General features: G+C 37.9%; 1 protein-coding gene across 1 annotated transcript in view; it reads left to right on the forward strand.

Annotated features, from left to right (window-relative positions):
* Nucleotides 1-22666, forward strand: part of kirrel3b (kirre like nephrin family adhesion molecule 3b) — a 74372-nt gene that overhangs the window by 22551 nt on the left and 29155 nt on the right. Inside the window, exons 4-5 of the mRNA XM_055166686.1 lie at nt 8272-8429; nt 14237-14387. Coding sequence (XP_055022661.1) covers nt 8272-8429; nt 14237-14387 — 309 coding nt within the window. The remainder of the gene's footprint in view (nt 1-8271; nt 8430-14236; nt 14388-22666) is intronic.

Below are 22666 nucleotides of genomic sequence, written 5' to 3' on the forward strand. Positions count from 1 at the left end.
TCTTAATTTACTTTTTGAATGGTGTAAAATTATAATTTAGATTTTCAACAGGTCTTATCCCACCAAATTAAGTAAAAATTTGAAAATCATCAGAACTTGTCATACGCACTCTAAAGGGTCCATATTATGCTATTTTCTGATCTATGTTATTATGTTGTTTCCTCATCACAAACATACCTGGAGTTGTGTTTTATTTCATGCACACATATTTTAACACACAAGCCCTGCATATTTAAGCAGTGTTTTTCTCTCAAACAGAAAATACTCCACCTTGTGATGTCGTGGTAATACAGAAAGTGCGACCACTGTGTTTTTAAACTTAATACACCTTCACTAGAATAATTTGGATAAATTCAGCCCTGGAATTTCCAAGCTTTACTGAACTGATGCTACGTTTATATGATGACAATCTGAAGAGAAGTCACAAAAGTAGCATCGTGTCTTCACTTATTATTCTGCATTTAGACAAGGGTTTTCGGAAGGAAATCATCGTGCATACTGTGACGCAAAACTGTGTGGAATTCGACTGGGTATGCATGCCAGGCACATGTATGTGATGTAAACATGTACGCAACGTGAGCATACCTACTAACACAACTCTGGGTATGTTTTTGACGAAATAACAACATTATACCATGTCTTACAGCTCACAAAAGTCAATTTTGTGTAATATAAGACCTTTCAGTCAAAATCACATCCACCCCTCCTTCAGACCATGATCTAACAAACACATTTTCGCCCCAAACAAGCTGCTATGACGATAACTTGAAAATATCTACTTCAATAGACGGGGAGGTGTTTGTCTTTCATTTTCCCTGATTTGGAGACAGGAGAAGAATGCTAACTACATCCATCATATCACACAAACTGGGAGCAGGTGTATGATTATGGCAGACAGACTGTATGGAGGACTTTATCTTTTTCTGGCTAGCAACAGAAGGAGCCCAACTGACACAAATACATCTGTGCTCGGCAAACACTCCCAACTGTGCAGGTGCCGAGCTGATTTTAATTTGCACGACAGGTTCTCTACAATGATCTGGAATTGTTAGTTTGTCAATTATCCTCCTATGACACCATGATGTCTATATAGTGGTTTGTGAAGATCTAAACATAGTCTTTATTCACAAAGCAATGCACGGGTAGGTTTCTATACGAGCGGGGCCGTCTGGATGTGCACACCTTCCCAATCTGTTGAGAGCAAACTGCGGGGCTGTACATGGCTGCACAGCTCTGACGGCACTGGCATCTCCTCTTCATGCATCCCTTCCTCCAATTTATTTGCCAATTGCTTCAAGAATAAAGACGTGTAAGCAAAAATCTGTAAACATGACTCCATTTTGTATCAAAACTAAAATCTCTAGTTTTTGTAAGTAACTCTAATAGCAGAAGGAAAAGGCCTACTCCTGCTGCTGCTCCAACTTACTAAATGAAGTATATATAAATAAGTAAATTAATAATAATAATAATAATAATAATAATAATAATAATAATAATAATGAACACATTCAACAGAATAGCAAAATGAAACAACTAAAAGGTGTATTGTGTATTGTGTACATTTTTAGTGGAGGGCCCGCCACTCACTTGAAAATGAAAATGTTTGTGCTTTGTCTAGAATGTTCCACAGCATAGATTAAACCTATCTATCACAAGGAGGACAAGCAGGTTACAACACTGCACTACATTACTATTCAGATCTGTGGAGAGTCGCTTCTATTCACCAAAGGAATCATTGTATTTTTGAGCAACAGAACCACCCCTAATGAATAAATGCTAGATGGATAGATTTAATGTCATACCAGGGAACATTCCAGAGAAAGCAATGCACATCTCCATGGAGGCAAGCGAACCCTGCCCCTGAAAAGTTGTGCAGTACAGTTTTAAGTAGTTGCTTTGTTGTATAATAAGTAGGGGTGTAACGATATTCAAGTCTCACGATACAATATCATCACGGTATGAACCTCACGGTACAATATTTATTGCGATATCATGGGAAAGCTCACGATATGATGGGGAGGTCACGATTAGGGATGTAACAATATCCAAATCTCACGGTATGATATTTATTGTGATATTTTGTGAACAAAACTGTTAATATTCTACTTTTTCCTCTTAAAATGCCTTGACAAGACTTAACCCACAGAACTAAGACTTAAAAGTGCTTAGAACTGTTATTTCTTCTTGTAGTCTACACTGAAAAGGAGCAAAGGATCATGGTCTATGTAGTTCCCTCTGTGTTTTTTTTTTTTTTTTAGCTATTGCTGCAATATAACTCTTAATTTAAGCGAAGAGACTTGTAATTCGATATATTGTGATGGTCCACGATATTATTGTAAGAACTTTGACGATACAATATCACAATATTTCGGTTATTGTTACATCCCTAGTTACAACACTACGCTACATTACAATTCAGATCTGTGTAGAGTCGCCCCTATTCACTGAAAGAATTATTGTATTTTGGAGCAATAGAAACACCCCTAATGAATAAATGTTAAAAGTTAAAAGTTGCACAGTGTACTTTTAAGTAGTTAGTTTGTTGTATAATAAGCCATACAAGTCATTTATTCAACACTCTGTAGCTCAAACCGTATTGTAGTAAAGAAAAATACTAGCAAAGTTCCATGCTAGTACAATGACAAATTACCCACGGTAAATACTGACCCTCAAAAATTATTGTTCTTATCTGTCATGAAATCAACAATGAGTCAATATAGTAATAATAGTGACAGGTCTAATACATACATACATACACATATTATTACAAAAACAAAAAGGATTAATTTACATCTTCCATTCCTCCACTCCCCTGATGTACATGAGCACATGGGACTTGCCTCTCATCTCCCGGACAGGTGTTCAATGACAGCTCCTAAAGATGGACGCTGATTTGGGCCAGCGAGCCACACATGTATACAATATGCACCTGCGCAGGCTATTCCTTTCCTATACTTTCTATTGTCACGCTTTTTTTCTCTAGCCTGATCTATCCCTCACAAACTCTGCAAGCTGTCGCGATTGGGTGACAGGCGGCCCATGCAGGCATTCTTCTGAAATAGACAGGCAAGTCAGGGAGCTCATTGTTGTTCAGGACACGTTTGCTACAGCACAGAGCTACAGCAGCTTCATTGGCAGGCCTCCCCTCCCCTACATCATCTAGGCTCCATGTGAGAAGACCACTCTCATTCATTCGGCTTCAAATTGCTTTTTTTCGCCCAGATCACGCTCCTAGAAAGCCATAGTAGAAGGATGCATTTGGTCACGTTGGAGAGTTTGCCCAATATAGTTTTGGCCTTGAAAACATAATGCCTGAAACATCAATACCTCTTTGCTGAAGGGAACTTAAAAAATAACTCAAGTGTGGACTGGCTACTTTCATTTAAAATAAAAAGGTATGATTTTTGTTCTGACAGGTGGATAAAATAACATAATCAGACAGAATAAATTAACTGTCAATGAAGGACATATGTAATATAATATTTCAAAGATTCTAGCTTTCACAAACTTTGATACATATCATTCATTTTAGTAAAGCTTTGGCAAAAAGTGCTGCTTTACAATTATGATCTTTCCTCTGATTAGGCTCATTAGGTCTTCTGATATGATTATTTAATGTGCATCTTTTATGGTGAAAACATATATTAATTCACAAGAATAGAGGCATGTAAAAATGTTAAAAGTGCACTATGTAACTTTTTGGTTAGGGTTCGATCACCTGCTTGTTTCTATGGATATGTGATTGCTCTACCTGGAACGTGAACACACATTAAACAACTCAACTTTACATTTATTACGTTTGTTTTATAGCTCCATGAACATAGGAAGTTTAATACCATACTGTGAAACATTCCAGACAAAGAAAAGCATTAGAATACCCTCTACCTGAAAAGTTACACAATGCACATTTAAGTATGAATTTGGACCACAAAGAGGTTTCAGAAAGTAATATGAACTTCTGGATTTGAGTTGACAAACCCTTTGGAACTCAAATTTAACTACCTTGTCAGAGAAGCTGTAAAACTGCCAAGAATGGAGTTTGGTATGAGTTTGAAAAAGCAACAAGCCCCATTTGATGATATCCTACCACACCAATTTACCCAAATGGGACAGCAGATCACATGACCCTCAAAACCATTATGTTTTTGATGGTATATGCCTAATAAGTGCATGTTTTGTGTTTGAATTGTCTCGTGACGGGCTTTTGTTTGGAAGAAATATCTTGAGACAAAAGGCAGTTTTATGAGCTACTGAGTTAAGTCAGCCACTCCTGGAGCTGACAGACTTATGGCGTCTCTTGCACAGCCGACTTAATTACCCATCAATATGCCTTGGTTTTGTTTATAGAAATCTTTGATTATGTTGTAAAAGTGAATGATCTCAGTGAAGTCTAGGCTTTCTGGCATCACATATTGTTTTGCAAGGTAGAATTGGTTTAGCACTGGCCATTTAGGAGTAAAGCAAATTCATGATGGAGGACAGTAAACATGAAATGTGACTGGATAATTACAAAAAGCAAGAAGCACTAAACATAAAAGAAATAGATGAATGGGATTTACATGCCAAGAATACCTAGCCCTGGACATTAATATGAGACTAAAAATATTGAACGAGATTACATTATTAAATCTCTGACAAAAATGGCCTGTAGATCAGTTCTAGCAATGAGTCAGCCCTGTAATTAAAGAGGAGCGATCAATCTGGACTACTGACCACACTGCGTATGCCAAGTCCATTGGATGGCTGCAGTAAAGAGCTAATTTAGAACCATTAGGGACTGCCGAGTTTGCAAACAGCCCAGTAATGATGATGGCTAATTCAAGTTCAGGGCCTCTGTAAAAGAGTTATACCTGGTGCTGCTCAAAGAGGAGAAAAAGTAGAAAGTGTCAAATCCAAGTACTGGGAAAGTGCATAATATCTTTTTGACAAAAAGGACATTTATTTCTAAAAAATTACATCAGGTCCATTGCTAGGTTCTTTGATGTTGGAGCAAAGGTAATAACAGCTTTTAACAACAATAAAGTGAATGAATAGCCACGTTTGTCCTGAATGTCGATATGTTGGAATTGCGTTTGACAAATGTTCTAATGGTAAATGGTTTCAATTTATAAAACACCTTTCAACCTCCACTGGGGGCTTAAAGCACTTACTACTCAACCATTGTGTACTTCTCACTCACCCACACTGTGTACACAGAAGGCGATGTGGGTTAAGCAAGTGTCTTGCCCATGGATACAGTTACAGTGTGCACATGTGGGAGGTAGAAATTTAACCTATGATCCTTAAATCCCTGTGCAAACACAACCAAGGGGTTAAAGGGTACATTTTATGTGATTTTCTGATCTATAATGTTATAATGTTATAACCACACAAACCCTGTGTATTTAGGCTGTGTTCTTCTCTCGAACAGAAATGAGCTAATATAGAAAGTGTTTCACTGTAATTTTTAACTCCATACACCTTCATTAAAATTACTGGGATGATTTCAGCCATGGAATTGCCTATATTTACTGAACAAAGGGTAAAAGAAAGCCATGAACTTGAAAACTACCACTACATGACATTGCAAGGTGGAACCGATCATTTTGAACTTTGGAGCTAGACTCATAATCCACGATTACGCAAAATGTGAATAAAACAAAACACAATTCTGGTTATGATGAAGTAACAACATTATAACATGGCTTAAAGCGCAGAAGAATCAATTTTGTGTAATATAGGACGTTTAATCTAAATTATTATTATTATTTACAATTATTGCTTATTACGTTTTAGAAGTAAATTGATTTCAGATGATTAAATAGCACACATGGATAGCTCCTAAGTGCTAACCATTTTGCACGGACAATCAAAACCCACAAAAACCACACGACACATAGATTAAGATCTCATATTCAGTGACCCCTTTGAGCAAGCATGTCTTCTCCGTTGTCAGCCATCGCTCCATCTGATACCAGGTAGTCAGATAGCCCTCCACTGGGACACGACCAGAGATTGTACAGCTGCCCTGAGAGGTCTGCCACTGACCCTTGCTCGTGTGTACTCTCACTCTCACTGTAAATCAGAAATTCCTCTTGCGATGCTTGCACAGGAAACCCAAGGCTGAAAGGGTAAAAGTAGACATTTGAAAGTGGTATAGGTCAAGGGGGCGACTTAGTGATGTATGAAGCACTCCAAATGGGTATACCCACAGTTGTTACCCTTGCCCCGTGAAACTAAAATGTTTTATTCCGTGTATTTCAAATAAGGTTAGTTTAAACTTGGCCTGTCACGATAATTATTGTATGGACTTCAGTATATAAAAGCTGGAAAGTTATATTTTGGGGTTCAGTCGTATGTGTGTTTTCTTTGTACAACTGGGACATTGTTGGTCATTTATTTGGCTATATAATAAGATTGGAACTGTAAAAACTTCTATTACTCATTACAGATGGAAACTAAGTATTAAAGTTTCATTCTGCTATTTATTGCAATGTTGTTGTTTTTTTTAACAATATTGTAGATTTTGGGGCATAACCCTGCTTTAGGGTTAGTTTAATTTCAGTATTATCATTCATCATATTTATGGTATTTACTTACTCACTTATTATTCATCAATATTTACTTCAGAATGTGTTATCGTGACAGGCCTAGGTTCAGCTCCAGTGATATAACCCTGTAAGCTGATTACTATGGACAAAACAACCTCAAAGTGTCAGTTATGAACTCCAATTGACAAACTGCCTTGACTGATAGTGACAACCCAACTTGTTAACTTCGCACCTCCTATGGCATTTAATTACTGCTCCAGCCATGTACATTATGCAGACAGTAAATCAATGATAGTGGCCCTTGGCAATCTCTGTCACAGCGACCCATCATAACAATCCAGAGTGAAGGGATGTACAAAATACGGTGGCATATTTATAATTATTATGTTACTACTACAATATTATGGATGAGTGAAAGGGCTTGTCAGGATTAAAAAATAATAATACTAAAAAAAAGACATACAAAGTTTGATATTTAGAAGTAGTTTCCTTCAGCCCTGGATTAAACCCATTTCATTCATTTCAGATTATTTTATAAAAACAGTCTATTGTAGTAATTGCAGACTAAAAAAAAATAAATAAATAAACATTGCTCTTTGTTTCTGTAATCATAGGTAAAACTGATTTGACAAGAACACCTCTCAGTTGCTTTAGTCAAAGTTGTGGATATTCTTGTAAGAAAGTGTTGACGTAAAGTTGTTAACACCATTGGGCTAATCCAGTCTGTTACAGATTTGCTACACCCACACCCTGATTCATAGTGGCTCATTGTAAACGTGTGACCGGGACTGTACAGTATGTCCTTCAAAAACTGGATAAACAACGACAAACAAACAGGGTTAGTCATTTGACATGCTACCAGCCGTGATTCACTTGAAAAGACAAGATGCAAATACCAGGCAAAAACCACTATGACCACTTATGGTAAATTACAGTAAAACACATACTGCTGCATGATGTCAATAAATGCAAAATGCACTGTACAAAATTGCATTCCCTCAACCCCTAACAACCTCAAACTCCCCATCTTACTTATGCAGAGCAATATGGCAGCTGCATGAAGCCTTTGATTTTCATCTGCCCCAGATCTGCATTGTAATGAGCACGCAGGTCAATCAATAATTCACCGCAGTTACAGATATAAAAGGGAAAGAAGAAAAAAGCACATACATCGGCCCTCATGTAAGACAGAAGAAGACTTTGATCAGTTGCTTTACAGGCGTGTCGGGCTGCTTACTTCTGCTGGCAACTCTAGAGGAGAGAACAAAAGTCAATGTGTTCTGAGCAAAGGTTATGTAAAGAAAGGAGGCTCCATCTGTAAATGCACAAATACAGGAATAGTTTATGCGAAGCTTAGTCGGTTTCTTATATTCAAATGTCATTCAGCTGAGCAGCAGTAACTATGCATGTACTATAGAGTTGCCAAACACATCAGTACTCAGATACTAATTGATACGAAAGCTAGCACTGAAACTAGATCATCACATAAACAGGGCATTTGAACACATCAGAGTTGATATAAGAACTTATGCAATTCCAGGCCATTATTTGCCTTGAAAATTATGATACATTTCCCACTGAATCGGTTTGGCATACTGAGCTTTTTCATTGGTATTTAAGTCAAGTTTTACATATGTCTTATGTTGACTTATATTTGTTGTATTTTTATGTTTTTTTTGTTTTTTTTTTAAGTAACTACCAGACTTACTAATCACTCTATGTGGTTTCTCTGTCTCTTTAGTTCCACCTGATGACCCTGTGATCAGCGGTGGTCCGGTGGTCAGCCTCAGAGCTGGTGACCCTCTGAATTTGACCTGTCACGCTGACAACGCCAAACCAGCCGCCTCCATCATCTGGATCCGTAATGGAGAGGTCCTTAACGGGGCCATGTACTCCAAGGTAAGCATAGAGGTGTGTGTCGCTCCAGGTTTGTAGACCGAGGGGGCCCTTGCAGGGAGGGGACTGCATGTCTGCCTGTCTGCATGGATCCTTCATATGGAAACAGGTTCACGGCATGATTTGACAGTACTGTGCTGAAATGTGAGTACACATTCATTGATAAAGATTTTCCATCATATGATTTATTGTGGGAAAGCTCATAAAGTCATCTTTTTTAACTCAAACTTTAATTTTAACTTACTTCACTTTACTTCACAATGGTTTTCCACTACTATATATGCAAACATTGTATCGAAGTGTTGAAAGTGTTGGAATGGACTGAATGGGTGAGAATGGAGCTAAGCCTAAAGGGAAAGTTCTTGATTTAACTGTCAGTCTAAGTTCCTGCTCCCATCTCTGGTCATGACAAGATCCCAGATACAAGTACTGGAATAGAATTTTCTCTGCAAGGTGTCTTCGTGGTTCCTGAACTACAACCTGGGGGTAGATGGTGTGCCTGAAATTGCAGGGGTCCCCAAAGGTTTGACTGCTTAGCGGGTCAGGTCATCAACAATATAATTTCTATGAATCAATCAGAGGAAATCCCACTGATATCATATGATGTAGCTGCTCCTCCACATCCAGAGGAGTGAGCTTGTTAAGTTCTTTAATTTGTTATCTATTTTCTGGATTCCTTCTGACGCACTGGATCAATATGCAATCTCAAATATCTTGTTTCCTTTTCAGATGTATCCTCACTTCTAATCAAATACATATAATTACAAATGACACTACGTCTTCCTATGTCACAGAACCTAATCATTAGCAGCCCTTGATCACCTGACCCTGTGACTGACACCCACCCCGAGGGCTAATCGTGCAATCAAACACTGTCATGTTCCATTTCCATTAAAACCTACGACATCGGGAGACCCAGCACTTTGGCGATCCCACTAACACCTCCTGCGTCTCCCTGCGTTCCCCAAGCTGCCTCATCCCATTATCGGCTTTTCTCGCACACCAGATAAATGCCATTGATTGGGATGGGGGTTTCGGCACCAGCTAGGCTCCGATTTGAATAAAAATGATGGCTGGAGGTCCTACGTGCTAATGGCGTGTGGAGAGTGCATTTTTGACTTGCACTTCCTCCCGATATGAGGACATTTACGTGCTGATGGATCTTTGCATGTCCGCGCCGAGCCCAAGTATGTCCCTCTACCCTCTTATCTCTATTGCCTGCCATTAAAAAGCAATGGCCTTGATTAAAAGAAGATGAGTTTTTGGGGTGCGAGGAGCAGCAGGGGTACATTTTTTCAGCGTAATCATCCGCTCTGATGGGCCTCTCATATCCCACAGAGGAAGAAGGGACTAATGTGAGCAGATGTGCCTGTGAGGATTTAGATGGTGTCAAACGCATCGACTAATACTGGTGACCCAAGCATCACTCTTTACTGTGCTCTTCAAAAACTCCTCTGCGTGACCTCTCAAAAAGCTATTTACGGTACGAGTGGCTAAAGAGGAAGTCTCGCACTTAACATCTCGCGGTTATTTTACCATAGAAAATGATGGTAGGCCTGATGCATTGCTTATCATTAGTGAGGGTAGCGTTAAAGAAAATGTGTCACGAACGGAGTGACCCACAAAATGAAGAGCAGCAGGCCTGTCAGTGTAAATGGTAATGGGGGAATATCAACACAGAATGCAGAAGAAGGCTAAAAGGGTATATTAACGTCTAATGTTATACTTACACTCAGACTTAGCACATAGCAAATTGTTCTTGTGTCAGCTACGCACTAAAAACATAAGAAACATCGTAAAAAATATGCAGCTTTTTCATTTTAGTACATGAATACATTTATAGTTTATAGCTAAAAAGAAATTGAATCCATTGTTAAAAATGATGTGAAACTAAAAAGTATGTTCTAAACAAATATATAGTTATCTTTTTCACCACCGCTTGTCTCCATGGAGATGCCCAGAATGTTGCGCAGTATGGCATTAAACTTATTTTTCTCCATGCTGACAATCAGGTGATGCCAAGCTAAGTTAAGTACTGTGTAACATTTCAGGCAAAGCAATAATATCTCCATGGTAGGGGACCCAGCATCAGAAATGTTACACAGTGCCCCTTTAAATACAAATTATTCAGAGGTTTTTACACAAGTAAATGTAATCGACACCTCTTTTAGCCCCAATAAAAACATAGAGTGCTCTTTTTTTTTTAAGACATTTTTCATTTTATTGCTACAATCCCCATTTTGAAATACCAGTGCTATTTAATTTCAGGTAAGGGTGCCATTGCAGAGAGAAATCTTTTCTGCTGAAAAATTTGATATCAATATTCAGCCTGAAAAAAGATATTATTGTCGGCCGCTCAGTGCCTCTTGGAAGAAAGATTTCCTCAATTGGTTCTCTTTTGTATTGCTCCCGTCTCTTAATGGATGATGAGTGCAATTACTAAAAACATAGCATGTTAATCAAACAAACTCAGGAATAATAACACAATTTTGCTTCCTAAGTGGACATGACAAGTGCTCTACTTAAAAGATCTCAAGAACCATTAGGCTCAATTATTTATATAAAAACACTGAAAACACCTTGATCTTTAAATAGAATGCTCCATTTAATTGCCTGAAAAACATTGTTCAGGGTAAAGTGGTTAGAATGTAGGTGGTGCTAATATTAGTACTAATAGACTGGAATTTACTGTATTTTGTTTGCATGCAGAGTAGCTCATCTTATTGTGTTAACATAATATTTATTTATTTATTTTAATTTTTTTACCATAGAAAAGCCAAATATATAATTTAGTTTTGTAATTTCTCTCAGACATGCCTGACTCATACAGACAGTGAAGGCCAAACCTGCACAATTAGACTTCCTTCTTTTTTCACAGCAGCTAGAATCAGACAAATGCGTTTTTAAATGCTGTAAAAAGGTGATCATTTCCATCTCAGCCTCGTTACCGTTAACATTCATCTCAGAGCGTGGTTAAATCTCCTCACAAGCTCCAGGCGAGGATAGGAAAATGTATCAATTTGTAATGTAGCATGGTGTTGAATGTAATGTGCCAGGCAGCTAACCTCTTTTCTAAGATTAATGACTCGAGACAGGTCCGGAGCGACGAGGGAAACAATCCTGATTGTGTCAGAAGAGATATTACATTGACACATCCCGCCTCTGACAGCTAATGCCTCCTGCTTTAGAAGTGACTCATGCACAACTATGAATTTCATCACATGGAAATGAAGTTCACAGAAACACGGCCAGCATCTGTAATACCGTCACAGTGCAGGAGAGAGGATCTATTTGTTTAGGTTTCATTATATGTGCTTTTTTATTCAATCGTGTTCAGGAGATATGGGGGAATGAACATGCAATAAAATCAAACTTCAATATTCAAGTGATACAGTTGAAATATGAAAGAAAAGTTCAGCAAGTTTTCGGACTTTAATCAAGTTATCTCTAGATTTGCATTTTTTTATTTTATTATTATTTTTTTTTTTTGAAGGATAAACACAAACATTGCTGGGTTACTTTTGAGAAAATGGAAACAACAAAAAAACGAGAGGAAGATAGAAACTATATCGGAATTTAATGACAGGTTTGAACCATGAGTATTGCCTTAGAATAATGCATTAGTTTTTAAATTCTTATATAGCACTTTCCCAGGCACTCAAAGTCTCTTTAATTCCAAACATTATTCATTCACTCCATACTCAGTGGTGGTAAGCTACTGTAGTACTGTAGCCACAGCTGCCCTGGGGTAAACTGACAGAAGTGAAGTTCCTCCGACCACCAATCAATCACTCACACATTCACAGATATTCCTTTCTCCCATCCAAGATTCAACCATGCCCAGCCCTGCTTCCGAGATGAGATCGGGTTTTGACAAAGAGGTTTAGCCACAAAGACGCTAAACAAATCTCACCCTCAAACCAAATCAGAACTTGATCTCAAGAAGTCTCTCAAGTACCATTACAGTATGAGGTAATCCTGTTGGGAAGCTTTGAAAGTGTGTGCAAAAATTTAAGAAACTGAAGCATTAGTCTTTTACAAAGAGTTAAAAGGGCATGAAAATTGCTATTACTTGACTATACCTGAAAAGAGCGTATAATGATCCAAAAAACACTAATGGCATACTTATGGTTACACTACCCGGTATGTATCCGAACTTTACTTAAAGTGTCAATAGGTGATGTATTTGGAAATTTTAAGTATGCAGTCGTTAACTGCACACTTAAAGATGGGTTTTGTGAGAAGGCACATAACTTATAAGTATAGCATGCATTAATGTAGCAAAATGAGGAGATAATTAGCACCACTTAGAACACTGACAATGAGCCCATGTCTGAGGTATCCAGTAATTAATGGTCTGTTATTGTGGAGCTTTTTATATACAATTCATATTCTCAAGCTATATATTTTAGCCATCATTGTTTCCATATATGAGTTAGTTATTTCACCTGCAGAACCTTTGTATTGATCTGAAAAGTTAAACATTTTAATGGCTCTACCCTCTCGATGGGAGTCCTGCTCTTACAGTATAAGAACAGTAACCTTTTCGAAACAATACAAGTTCAACTCTTGATCTAAGACTATTATTATTATTTCTTTTTCAGTGTTAATACAAAAAAAAAAGTGCTTTGACTGGAATCTTACACAGTATATATACAATATAACCATGAAGACAAGCAGGTGACAGCTCCAGGCGATGCATATTTTCATGGTATGTTTTAGGAATTAATGCAAGATAGATAAGTTAAATGGTATACTGTGGAACTTTCTAGGCAAATCAGTAGGCCCATCCCTGCCATAAGTTATAGTGCAGATTTAAAAAAATAAAAATAAATCTGAACTAGATCTGATCTGAAACATTAGCAACTCGAAACAGTTTAAATCTCTTTATAGTTAAATATCCCTTAGAATTATTAAAGTGCATTTCACAATTACCAAAACCATGACGCCAAAATCCTACCGTTACATCCCATATCAGAGCCCAGAGCCCAGTGAGCCTTGTTTAAAGATGTTCCCTGGAAACGTGCTCTGACTCTGTTGCTGGACGCAGTGTGCCCTGTTGCCCACACTATTTGTTCTAGTGGCTGCCTTAAGTTCTGTCCCGCTCTGGTTCACATGGAGCGGCCAGCCCTCCCAGAGCACCCCACCACGGCTCCCTCCACACTGTACCAGCGGATTCCAGATGGCTTCCACAATGTAGGGCTCAGAGGATGAACGCTGAAAAGAAGATTGATTTCCTTTGTGCTGTATGACAAGCCATGCACTGGAGCGCGCCTCGGCAGACATACAAAAGGGAGCTCAAAAACATATTTCTTCTCTTTTTTTAATCAATCTGCCGTGCTTCGCCACTGGCACTGGCCGCAGGGGACAACATGTTTATATTCATGAATTTCCTGTCTTTTTACTACTTTACACCACCTTCAAAGCTTATCCAATAGACTTTGTTCCATCTCTTTCCTTTCTTCGGATTAGTTTGGAGTTGTTTTGAACCACAACAATTGTGTTACTTTAGATATTCACTTGTCAATATTGATTATGCGATAGTTTTGTCAAGAATTCTTTTCTACAGTTCTTCTCAGTAGAATCTGTGATGTGTTTCCTATTCATATTTATCTTCCTTTACAGATATAGATCTATATATGGCTTTTTATATAGTTACTATTTCATTTAACATCATTTGACTGTATGTGTTTTATTGTCCATAGAGAAAGTTAACAGGATTGTGCAGCATGTTCAACTGCTCTTAATGAATGCATGCCTATCCAACATGAACAAAGACACAAGACTTATACGATTCCTTTGTTTTTCAGACGTTACTCAGAGACGGCAGAAAAGAGAGCACAGTGAGCACGCTGTACTTATCCCCAACAAACATCGAGACTGGGCAGCAGATCATCTGTAAGGCCTCCAACAAGGCAGTGCCCAACGGCAAGGAGACCAGTGTCACCATCGACATCCAGCGTAAGACACCTTCTATCATCTTATACTACTTTTTAGTTTTTAGTGTATAAGCATGCTTTATACGCATGCTTTGTAAGTGATAACAACTTACAGAAGTATGATTCTGAGTCCATGCAATGTCAATTTACAAAATACCTCGAGAGATGTAATCCTTACTTCCTGCTGATCGAGGCAGTAATATGTTGAAACCAGACTGTATGTGGTATGTTGTACCAGACTAAAGGATTGTGACGTCACCCAGTACTTACAAGGCTAGTAATTATAGGGGTGAATTTAGAGTCAAGTTTCATATTAGGAATAGGAAGTTATTTACGGACAAAATAGCGAAATAAAACTAACAGGATCATGTAGAGTGGTTTAATACAAACATTTTAAGACCAACATTATGAGGCTCACAGCAGCCGTTACAGAGAGAGGAGTGACAATTTTTCAGGCTGATGGAGCCGGAAGCACTCCCATGCTCTCCTTCTATTTGGAACGCAGAGATTAGCGGGTTAGTTATGTTCATTTATGTATTCAGTCTATGATTGAAACTGACATGCAAAACCAAGAAAGTAGGTATCAATTGTATAGATGTTCGAAGTTCTAAGAAATTATTATTTGCAACAAATTGACAGCTTTCCTCTTCATCTTTGAAAATGCAGTCCAGGAAATTGTCTGACAACACAGAAAGATTTAAGGTCTGATGGGAATTTATAATTGGAGCTATTTTGCCCCTTCATTCTCCAGGTGCAGATACTGTGTTGACATTTTTCTATTGGGTTTTGCATTGGAGCAGAGAATCTTCAATAAGTGAGACTGCCTTTCTGGTCCAGCTGTCTGTCTAAAGTGGCATCCAGTCGCTATGTTTTATTCCCAGACTTGTGCCATCAATCTCTTCTGTGGGGCATGTACAATTCCCCCTCTAAAATAGGCAAAGTTAGCCCAGCGTGTAAAACATATTCAAGCTCAATTGTGAAGGAATCTTTTTTTGATCACAGAGCGTTCACTGTGAGAGAAAGGCTTTGCACAAAAGGGTTTTGCATCACTCGCAGCCCCTTCAACATCATTAACTATGACTAATAAAGCAGAAAATGCTATTTAGAGAGCCATTATGAGTGACGACTACATTCTTTTCATTATGTTCACCACAAGAGGCAGCGCTTTGCTTTGGAGAGTGGGCACGGCGCTGTTGGGCTCATACAGACACAGGAGTTGCAATGTGATTAACAGTTGTTAGTGTTTGCAACCTTTGCATTTTGTCCTCATCATCTGTCTTCACCCGCTGTCAGCGAGCCAGTCGGCCCACATGTAAACTCATTAGTCCCTCTCTATATTGATGAGTGTGTTCTTCTCAAACACTTTGGGTGAAACATAGGGCACACATCCATTCATTTAAACTACTTTTTCATTTTACTTTTACCAAGTTTCAAATTGTGATTTTTAAAAGTCTGAAACATTTTCAGATGCGATTTTGATGATTTGTTTACATTTTATGTGTCCATTGTGGATGGTTATGTTGTACCAAAGGTTTAGTAAAAACAAACCCATTACAGAATAATTCTTAAAAGTGTTTTTGCCACCAGGAAAATGTTAGCAATTGAACCAGTAAAGTACTTCATTATTAGATACAGACTGGATACATCTGTCTTACTTTGACCCTACAGCTGCTTTTAAAATATATCTGTACTGGGATAAAACAGAATTGACTTTATAACATAAAAAAAAAGCGGGTACAGCCAATTTAAGTATTTTTGTACAGAGCTTTAGAAACGTCTGATCATCATATCAGCGTCTGGCTCCTGGACACATGATTTAACCCTGAAAAATGAGAGCAGCATATTTCTAATTAGCATCCCCAAAAATGTGCCTTTTACACAATTAAAGCTGCCGGAGTCATTTGTCACAGTGTGAGATCTCACCGGGCGACAGCACTGACTAATTGTCAAGATTTAAACTGTCTCCCACAAGGCTGATCTGCTCATGGCCCCTCCCCTCACATGAAAGCCTCGATCCCCTCAGCGGGACAGGGAGGTAAGTCTGGCAGAGCCTTCAGAGCTGGGGCTGACAACCACAGCCAAATTAGACATCACACGAATATAACAGGCAGAAATACAACTTTGACTCATCCATGTCATCTTTTAATTTTCAAATGTTCTGTCATCTGATTCTATGGAGAGGTTCACTTGTTTCATGTTAGAACTTTGGTTATTGCTGGAGATAGACTGTTATGTATCTGCCCCAGTTTTATGAATACTGACAGGTAAAGTCATAAACACACATAGTTCCATTCCATTGCAGATTTTAGTGGCGGACACAGAAAAAAAAAAAAAAAAAAAAAGAAAGAAATTGCACAAGTAAACTTTTAACTTTTAAATGAGTTGAAAGATATCCAAAAATATGAGGGGTTTTCCCAGTCTTCTACAGTAAAAAAAAAAACAAAAAAAAAATAATAGGAATTTAAAGTATGGATCAGAATGAGACTCTATATCATAACTCTACTGTAGCAATTTGCTCAACAAAAGGAAACTGTTTTGAGTAAATAAATCTGTCTGATTGAGTAAAATATACAGTGAATGTTTTGCAATAACAAACTTTGGTGAATTATTCAAACCAACTTTTCTGCAGAGACTTCTAAATAGAACGAACTTAGAACTTAGTCTTTTTGACATATTCAGCACAATATTTGCACATAGGAAGAGGGCTGCATATGGAGCACTATACTAGAATAGACTAGGCCAAATCACGAGTGAGGTTCACTGATTGCTGGCTATATTTTATACTTTTAAAGCAAGGAGCATTAGTTATTACCTTTTATTAAAGCCTATAGTGTGAAGAGGTTTGCATTTTCCAACCTCTTTATATATAAGTTTTAAATTATCATTATGCTTCAACAGGGCTACCAATGATTGTATACAACTGTATTTTTTTTTTATAGCATTGTGCGTTTGAATAGAAATTACAATAAAATGACAATGAACGACAATTGCCTAGTTCCCTTTTCTGTGTAAAAAATACATTTAAAGTAATTTATTTTCTCTTCTCTGACTAGAATGACCCTATTAACAAGATAATATTAATGGGAACAAAACTAATTAAAATCGTCTGTGTGTTTCGCCTCTCATTATTTAGTATTCGATTCACCTAACAACCCACACGAGAGTAATCCCTATGCAAACAGCCAATGTACGCAGCAGAGTCAAATTAGAACTCAAATCCAATGCATTTTATGACACTATTTTTCTTTTTATCATTCCTTCAGTGGTCACAATTTACATCAAGCTCAGCGCTTTTCATTCCATATAGTGTTATCTGACCCAGGGTTAGACAAATTAGCATCTAAATACAATATGTTGAGGCAATGTAGGCAGAATAAGAGGGCTTTAACAGCTACGGGGTGATTGTGGGAGCGGACAGACTGCTGACTTCAGTTGTCCAAACCAGTCCATTAGCCCACTTTAATTATTTGATAGCAGAAGAGAAGCAGCGTCCTAGTGTCCTCTTCTCTCTCTTATATGGCCCCATAACTTACAATGTTATGCTCTAGACTTCTAATCTGACTTAGTTTGTTAGCAGACAACCACAAACATAAAATACAGATAAACCAGTCACATAAATGATTTTTGTTTCTCTTACTGCTTTTTACTATGTTTAAGGTTGTTCTATCATCAAAACATGCCTGAAGAAGTTTGAGATGTCATCTGTGCATGTTTGAGGATTTTAGCTATCTCTCCCGGGCTCTATTTAAACCCTCCTTATAGCTACCTGTAAGATTCTGTGCAAGGCTCAGCCCCCAAGCCTATGGCATCCATGCTCCCACGATAAATCTCCATAGATATACAAAAGCATAAAACAAAACAATGCAACAACAACTGAGAAGAGGAGAGGTGGAGAGCAAAGGGAGGGGAGACTTAGAGCATAAAAAACGAAAGCAAAACTTATAAGCATGTTAATACATAGTTTTCAGAGAATATGGCATTTTCAAAACAATAAAGGTAACATAGTTAGCAGTTAATACTCCATATGAAATGAAATACCCCGGTCTAAGTTACAGATTTGATTTAGAGAACAATCCACACATTTTGCTATGTATTCTCTAGTTTTAGTTTGTACAGGCCACATTCAACACAACAGGGATTTACATATGAAATATATTAATATTCCAGCACATGTGCATTGCTCCACAAACATGATTTCAGCAGTAAAAGGGGGAAGTGAATGCACCAGGGACAGGGCTCTCGTGTGTTAGCATAGCAAACAAGCCGAGCATGTGGGGAGAAAATGAATGCCATTTGTTGAGACTAATTAATAAAGAAGATGCAGATGTGCAATTGGGATGGATTTGTTTTTGGGAGATGCTTCACCAACAAGCTCTTCTCACTTAATCAAGCACGTAATAGCAAATTCATTTGAGAGACAGGATTTTTAATTTTGTTGAATTATTTAGTATTTTTGGAAGAATGTATCTTCATAGAATTGTAATGTATTCGATACCTACAGTTTGAGTTATATCCACATTTAACACAAATCAAGTTATTCATTTAGTCTGAGCAAATAGCTAAACATCTGCGTTCATTTAACTAGAGAGTTTTTCCTCGCATGGTTGAATACTGCGCGATCAACACGTCAGTCAGTCTTCACTCCCCTCCAGTAACATACTCACCCAACCATAAGATAGTGAGCCCATGCTGCTGGGGCTTTGGCCCGCTAAGCATCAGCCCAGTCCCTCCCGCGCAGCCTCCATTCTAGGCCTACTGGAGAACAGCTGCCCACCTTGACCTGAAGAAATGGTCAAATGAGCTTTAGGAAACAGAGAAAACCATTTATACTGGAAAGGAAAGAAACTGAAGGCCTATTTCAAAACTACCATCTGGTCTCCACTTTGAACCGGCCAATCAAAAGCTGTCAAATAACTGTATCTCCAATTCATCATGTGCTTTTCTACCAGAGTTGTATTATATCTTTTATTTCTGAAGGAGAGACATCTTGTACGGCTGCACAGTATTTAGAAATCTAAGTATGTGCAATATCAAATCACAAAGACGGCAATCATTCAGGTTATGTGCACTGTAAACAACAAAATATCCTGTTATTTAGACATAAAATACTAACTCTGGACCTCTGCAAACACACTGTAGAATGCATGAGATTCTTGTGCAGCAGTTCATATTTCAGTCATTTCTCCTGGCTGTATCTGAAACTAGAACTCTGATCACAATCCTACTTTTTGTACATAAATCACAAGTCTAATTTGCAAGCTAAGCACTAGAATCTTTTTGCTAATGTCTTCCATATTTATATTTTAACGCCTCAACTAATGCATTTCATTACGCTGATGACTACTTTATAAACTTGATTCTTGTCAGCATGTGAGGATCAGAGTTTACAAGGATGACATAGCCCTAATTCCCACTGTGGACATTAGCGGTGAAACTTTTGACAAGCTCCACTCCCATGACTGTCTTCCGCTGGTGATTTTTACAGGGAGGTGGAACTATCCGGCAAATTGCTTCCTCTAATATAAAACAGGTTGTAAAGTCATCATAACTCTCGCAAGCTCGCAGAGTGGGGCAGGCGCATTTTAGTGGGAGGGTCAGTTAGCGTGCCTCAATCAATTTTAAAAGCGCATTAATTACAAGGAGGTTGACAGTAATGAGCATTTTTGTCTTTTAAAGTCTCCACGAGGTGGGACTTGAAGATTGCTTGTCGTGATTGAAAATACAGTATAGGGCTTTTTTTCTGAGTCTAAAAGCAGTGTGAATTAGTCCCTACATTATGGCTTCTATTAGCAGTCACGCCACCTCCGCACCTCTCTCTCACTTTTTATGTCTGTTGCTCGGCTCCCCGGCTTCTCGCGCTATTTTATTACCACCTCCACCACTGCCACATCTGTCATTTTGCCCCAAAGGTTTTCTCAGCCCACCATTTTGTCTGTGCAATTAACTACCAGTGATACTAAAAACACCTAGTGGAAAGGTAGCCCTGCTGCTTGAGGCACAGAGAGGTTTCCCGTTTTATTATGACACACGCCCACATGGCCTTTCATATCCACGCTGAAGAATCTATGTGGTAAACACAAAGGAGAACAAGGCTTCACAATACCTGCGAACACTTGCTTTAGTTTTAGCTTCAGTCATGCCAAGGTGTAATCAGATTTGAATCACGGTCAAAGTTAGAAGGCTGTCATGTGTTTTTACCACCAAAAAAGAGTAATATAATAAAAAAATAATAATGTACTCATGTGAAGAGCATATGACAAATACATTAACATCATTATATTCAAGAATTTAATACAAATGTTGCCAAGTATTGTCTCATTTTATAATGTAACTCCCTGGTTGGACACGGGCAGCAGATGAGACACGTAGAGGTGATTCCATAACTGTTACCTAGCAACCATAATGTTAACAAGGGCCAAAACTTGTCTACATTACACAATAGATGTAATCAGACAAATAAAAATAGATGCCAAACACTTTAATTTTGTTAAATCAATGTTTAATCAGTCAGAAAACTCTAACAATAAACTGTTTTTTTATATTTTTCTTCTCAACTTTTATTCAAACAAACCACCACGTAACTTAAAATTGTGATACATTATTTACCACAGGTGCTTTCCCAACAAACAAAGTCATAATTAGAAATACAGAAAAACATGTCAAATTTACTTTAAAGCTGATCCAAAGTTATTCATTTTAGGACCACGTGGTTCTGTTTAGGTCATGAATACATATCCTCAAATGTCAATATTACAAAGCCCAAATTTTTTATAGCAATTGTAGCACTGGTTTATGTTTGTTGTTTCCTTACTATTGCAAGTATGTGCTGTTCATTACCATTGTTGGTATCTTTAATTTTCCTTACCATTGTTGGTATCCAGTTATGTTACCAATCTATAACAGTGACTCTTTGTCTGCAGTTGTAAATAGTTCATATAGTTTAATGTAAAATGTCTGAAAAATTCAAAGAAAGCTTGTGTTCGATTAGAAGAGACGGGTGGGATTAAATAAGTTTTTAAGTAAGTCAAAGCCTATAAGTCCTTAATTTTTATTTCTGCTATGATTTCATTAATGTTATATGCTCTGTTGTAAAAGAATGTAAATTTCTTACTTACTTCTTACCCAAAATAAATACATAAATTTAATAAATACATGTAGCATTAGTTAATTAGGGGTGATTGAATATAAATGTATATATTCACTCACAAACATGAGTAATAAACTAGACAATAGCTCTAACTGTAACCTCACAGAAAGTTTTACAATAAGGTGCGTTTTTATTACTTGATTAATGGCATTGTTGTGTCTGGGTTGTTAGCAGCTCAGAGACACCAGATCATCCCTTGTTGTTGTTTTCTTGCAAGCCCAGTCAGGGATAACAGGTACAGGTTGAACAGAGCAGCCCTGAGTGGATGGATGGTGTGTGGTGGGGGGAGGGGGGAGGGGGTGGGGGGGGGTCCTGGGGGAGAAAGGGTACTGATGTGGGCATGTGTGTGTGTCTGTGTGTGTGTGTTCATGTGAGTGTGTGTGGAAGGATATGCCACCTGGACCACCCTCCCTCTCTGGGGCTCTGTGGCAGCTGAGCCAGCCCTGAGCATCTGCACTGCAACACGATAAAAAGCACTTTCCCCACTCCTCATGCCCACACACCACAGTCAGGCTATTTACAACTATAAACAAGCTCAGGGTGCTCTAGAACCAAATCAGACTCAGAATTAACTAAAAAACTGCCCCAAATTCCACCAAATACAATGAACATGAACTATTAGAGTAACCCAACATTCAATACTATTACTGTACCATTACTGTTATTGTCATTGGTGGATTATTTTGGGCTTGTCTGTCTGTTTATCTTAATGTTTTGCCGTTAACTGGCCCAGTTCCAGGATGTAGCATGCTTGAGGCTCAACACTGCACTGATAAGACTTTAGTTGCCCGAGCTGCTCCCAATGTGAGTCTAAGAACTACTTAAAGATGCAACTTTTCTGATGAGGGGTCCACCACCTGCTTATCTGCCTGGAGATTCTTGGATGGAACCACAGCATGGCATTAAACTTATATATTTAATTGAATGTGAAGTGTATTTTAAAAGCCCAAAAGCAAAAACAGATATCTCAGTTTTGAAAATTGTTCTTTTTTTGTTTTTTTTCATCCTCTAGAGCTATAGTGATGACAATAATGTGTAGTGGATTTTATCAAGAAGGGATGGAATTATATTTTCATAACACTAAAATAAATTTGACTTTTGAAAATATTACTATACTAAGAGTAAACTATAAGCTTCTGGTGTCTTTTTTTTTT

The sequence above is a fragment of the Boleophthalmus pectinirostris genome, unplaced genomic scaffold (assembly GCF_026225935.1).
Source record: "Boleophthalmus pectinirostris isolate CB_2022bp ecotype Guang Dong unplaced genomic scaffold, ASM2622593v1 HiC_scaffold_9, whole genome shotgun sequence".
NCBI lineage: Eukaryota > Metazoa > Chordata > Actinopteri > Gobiiformes > Gobiidae > Boleophthalmus > Boleophthalmus pectinirostris.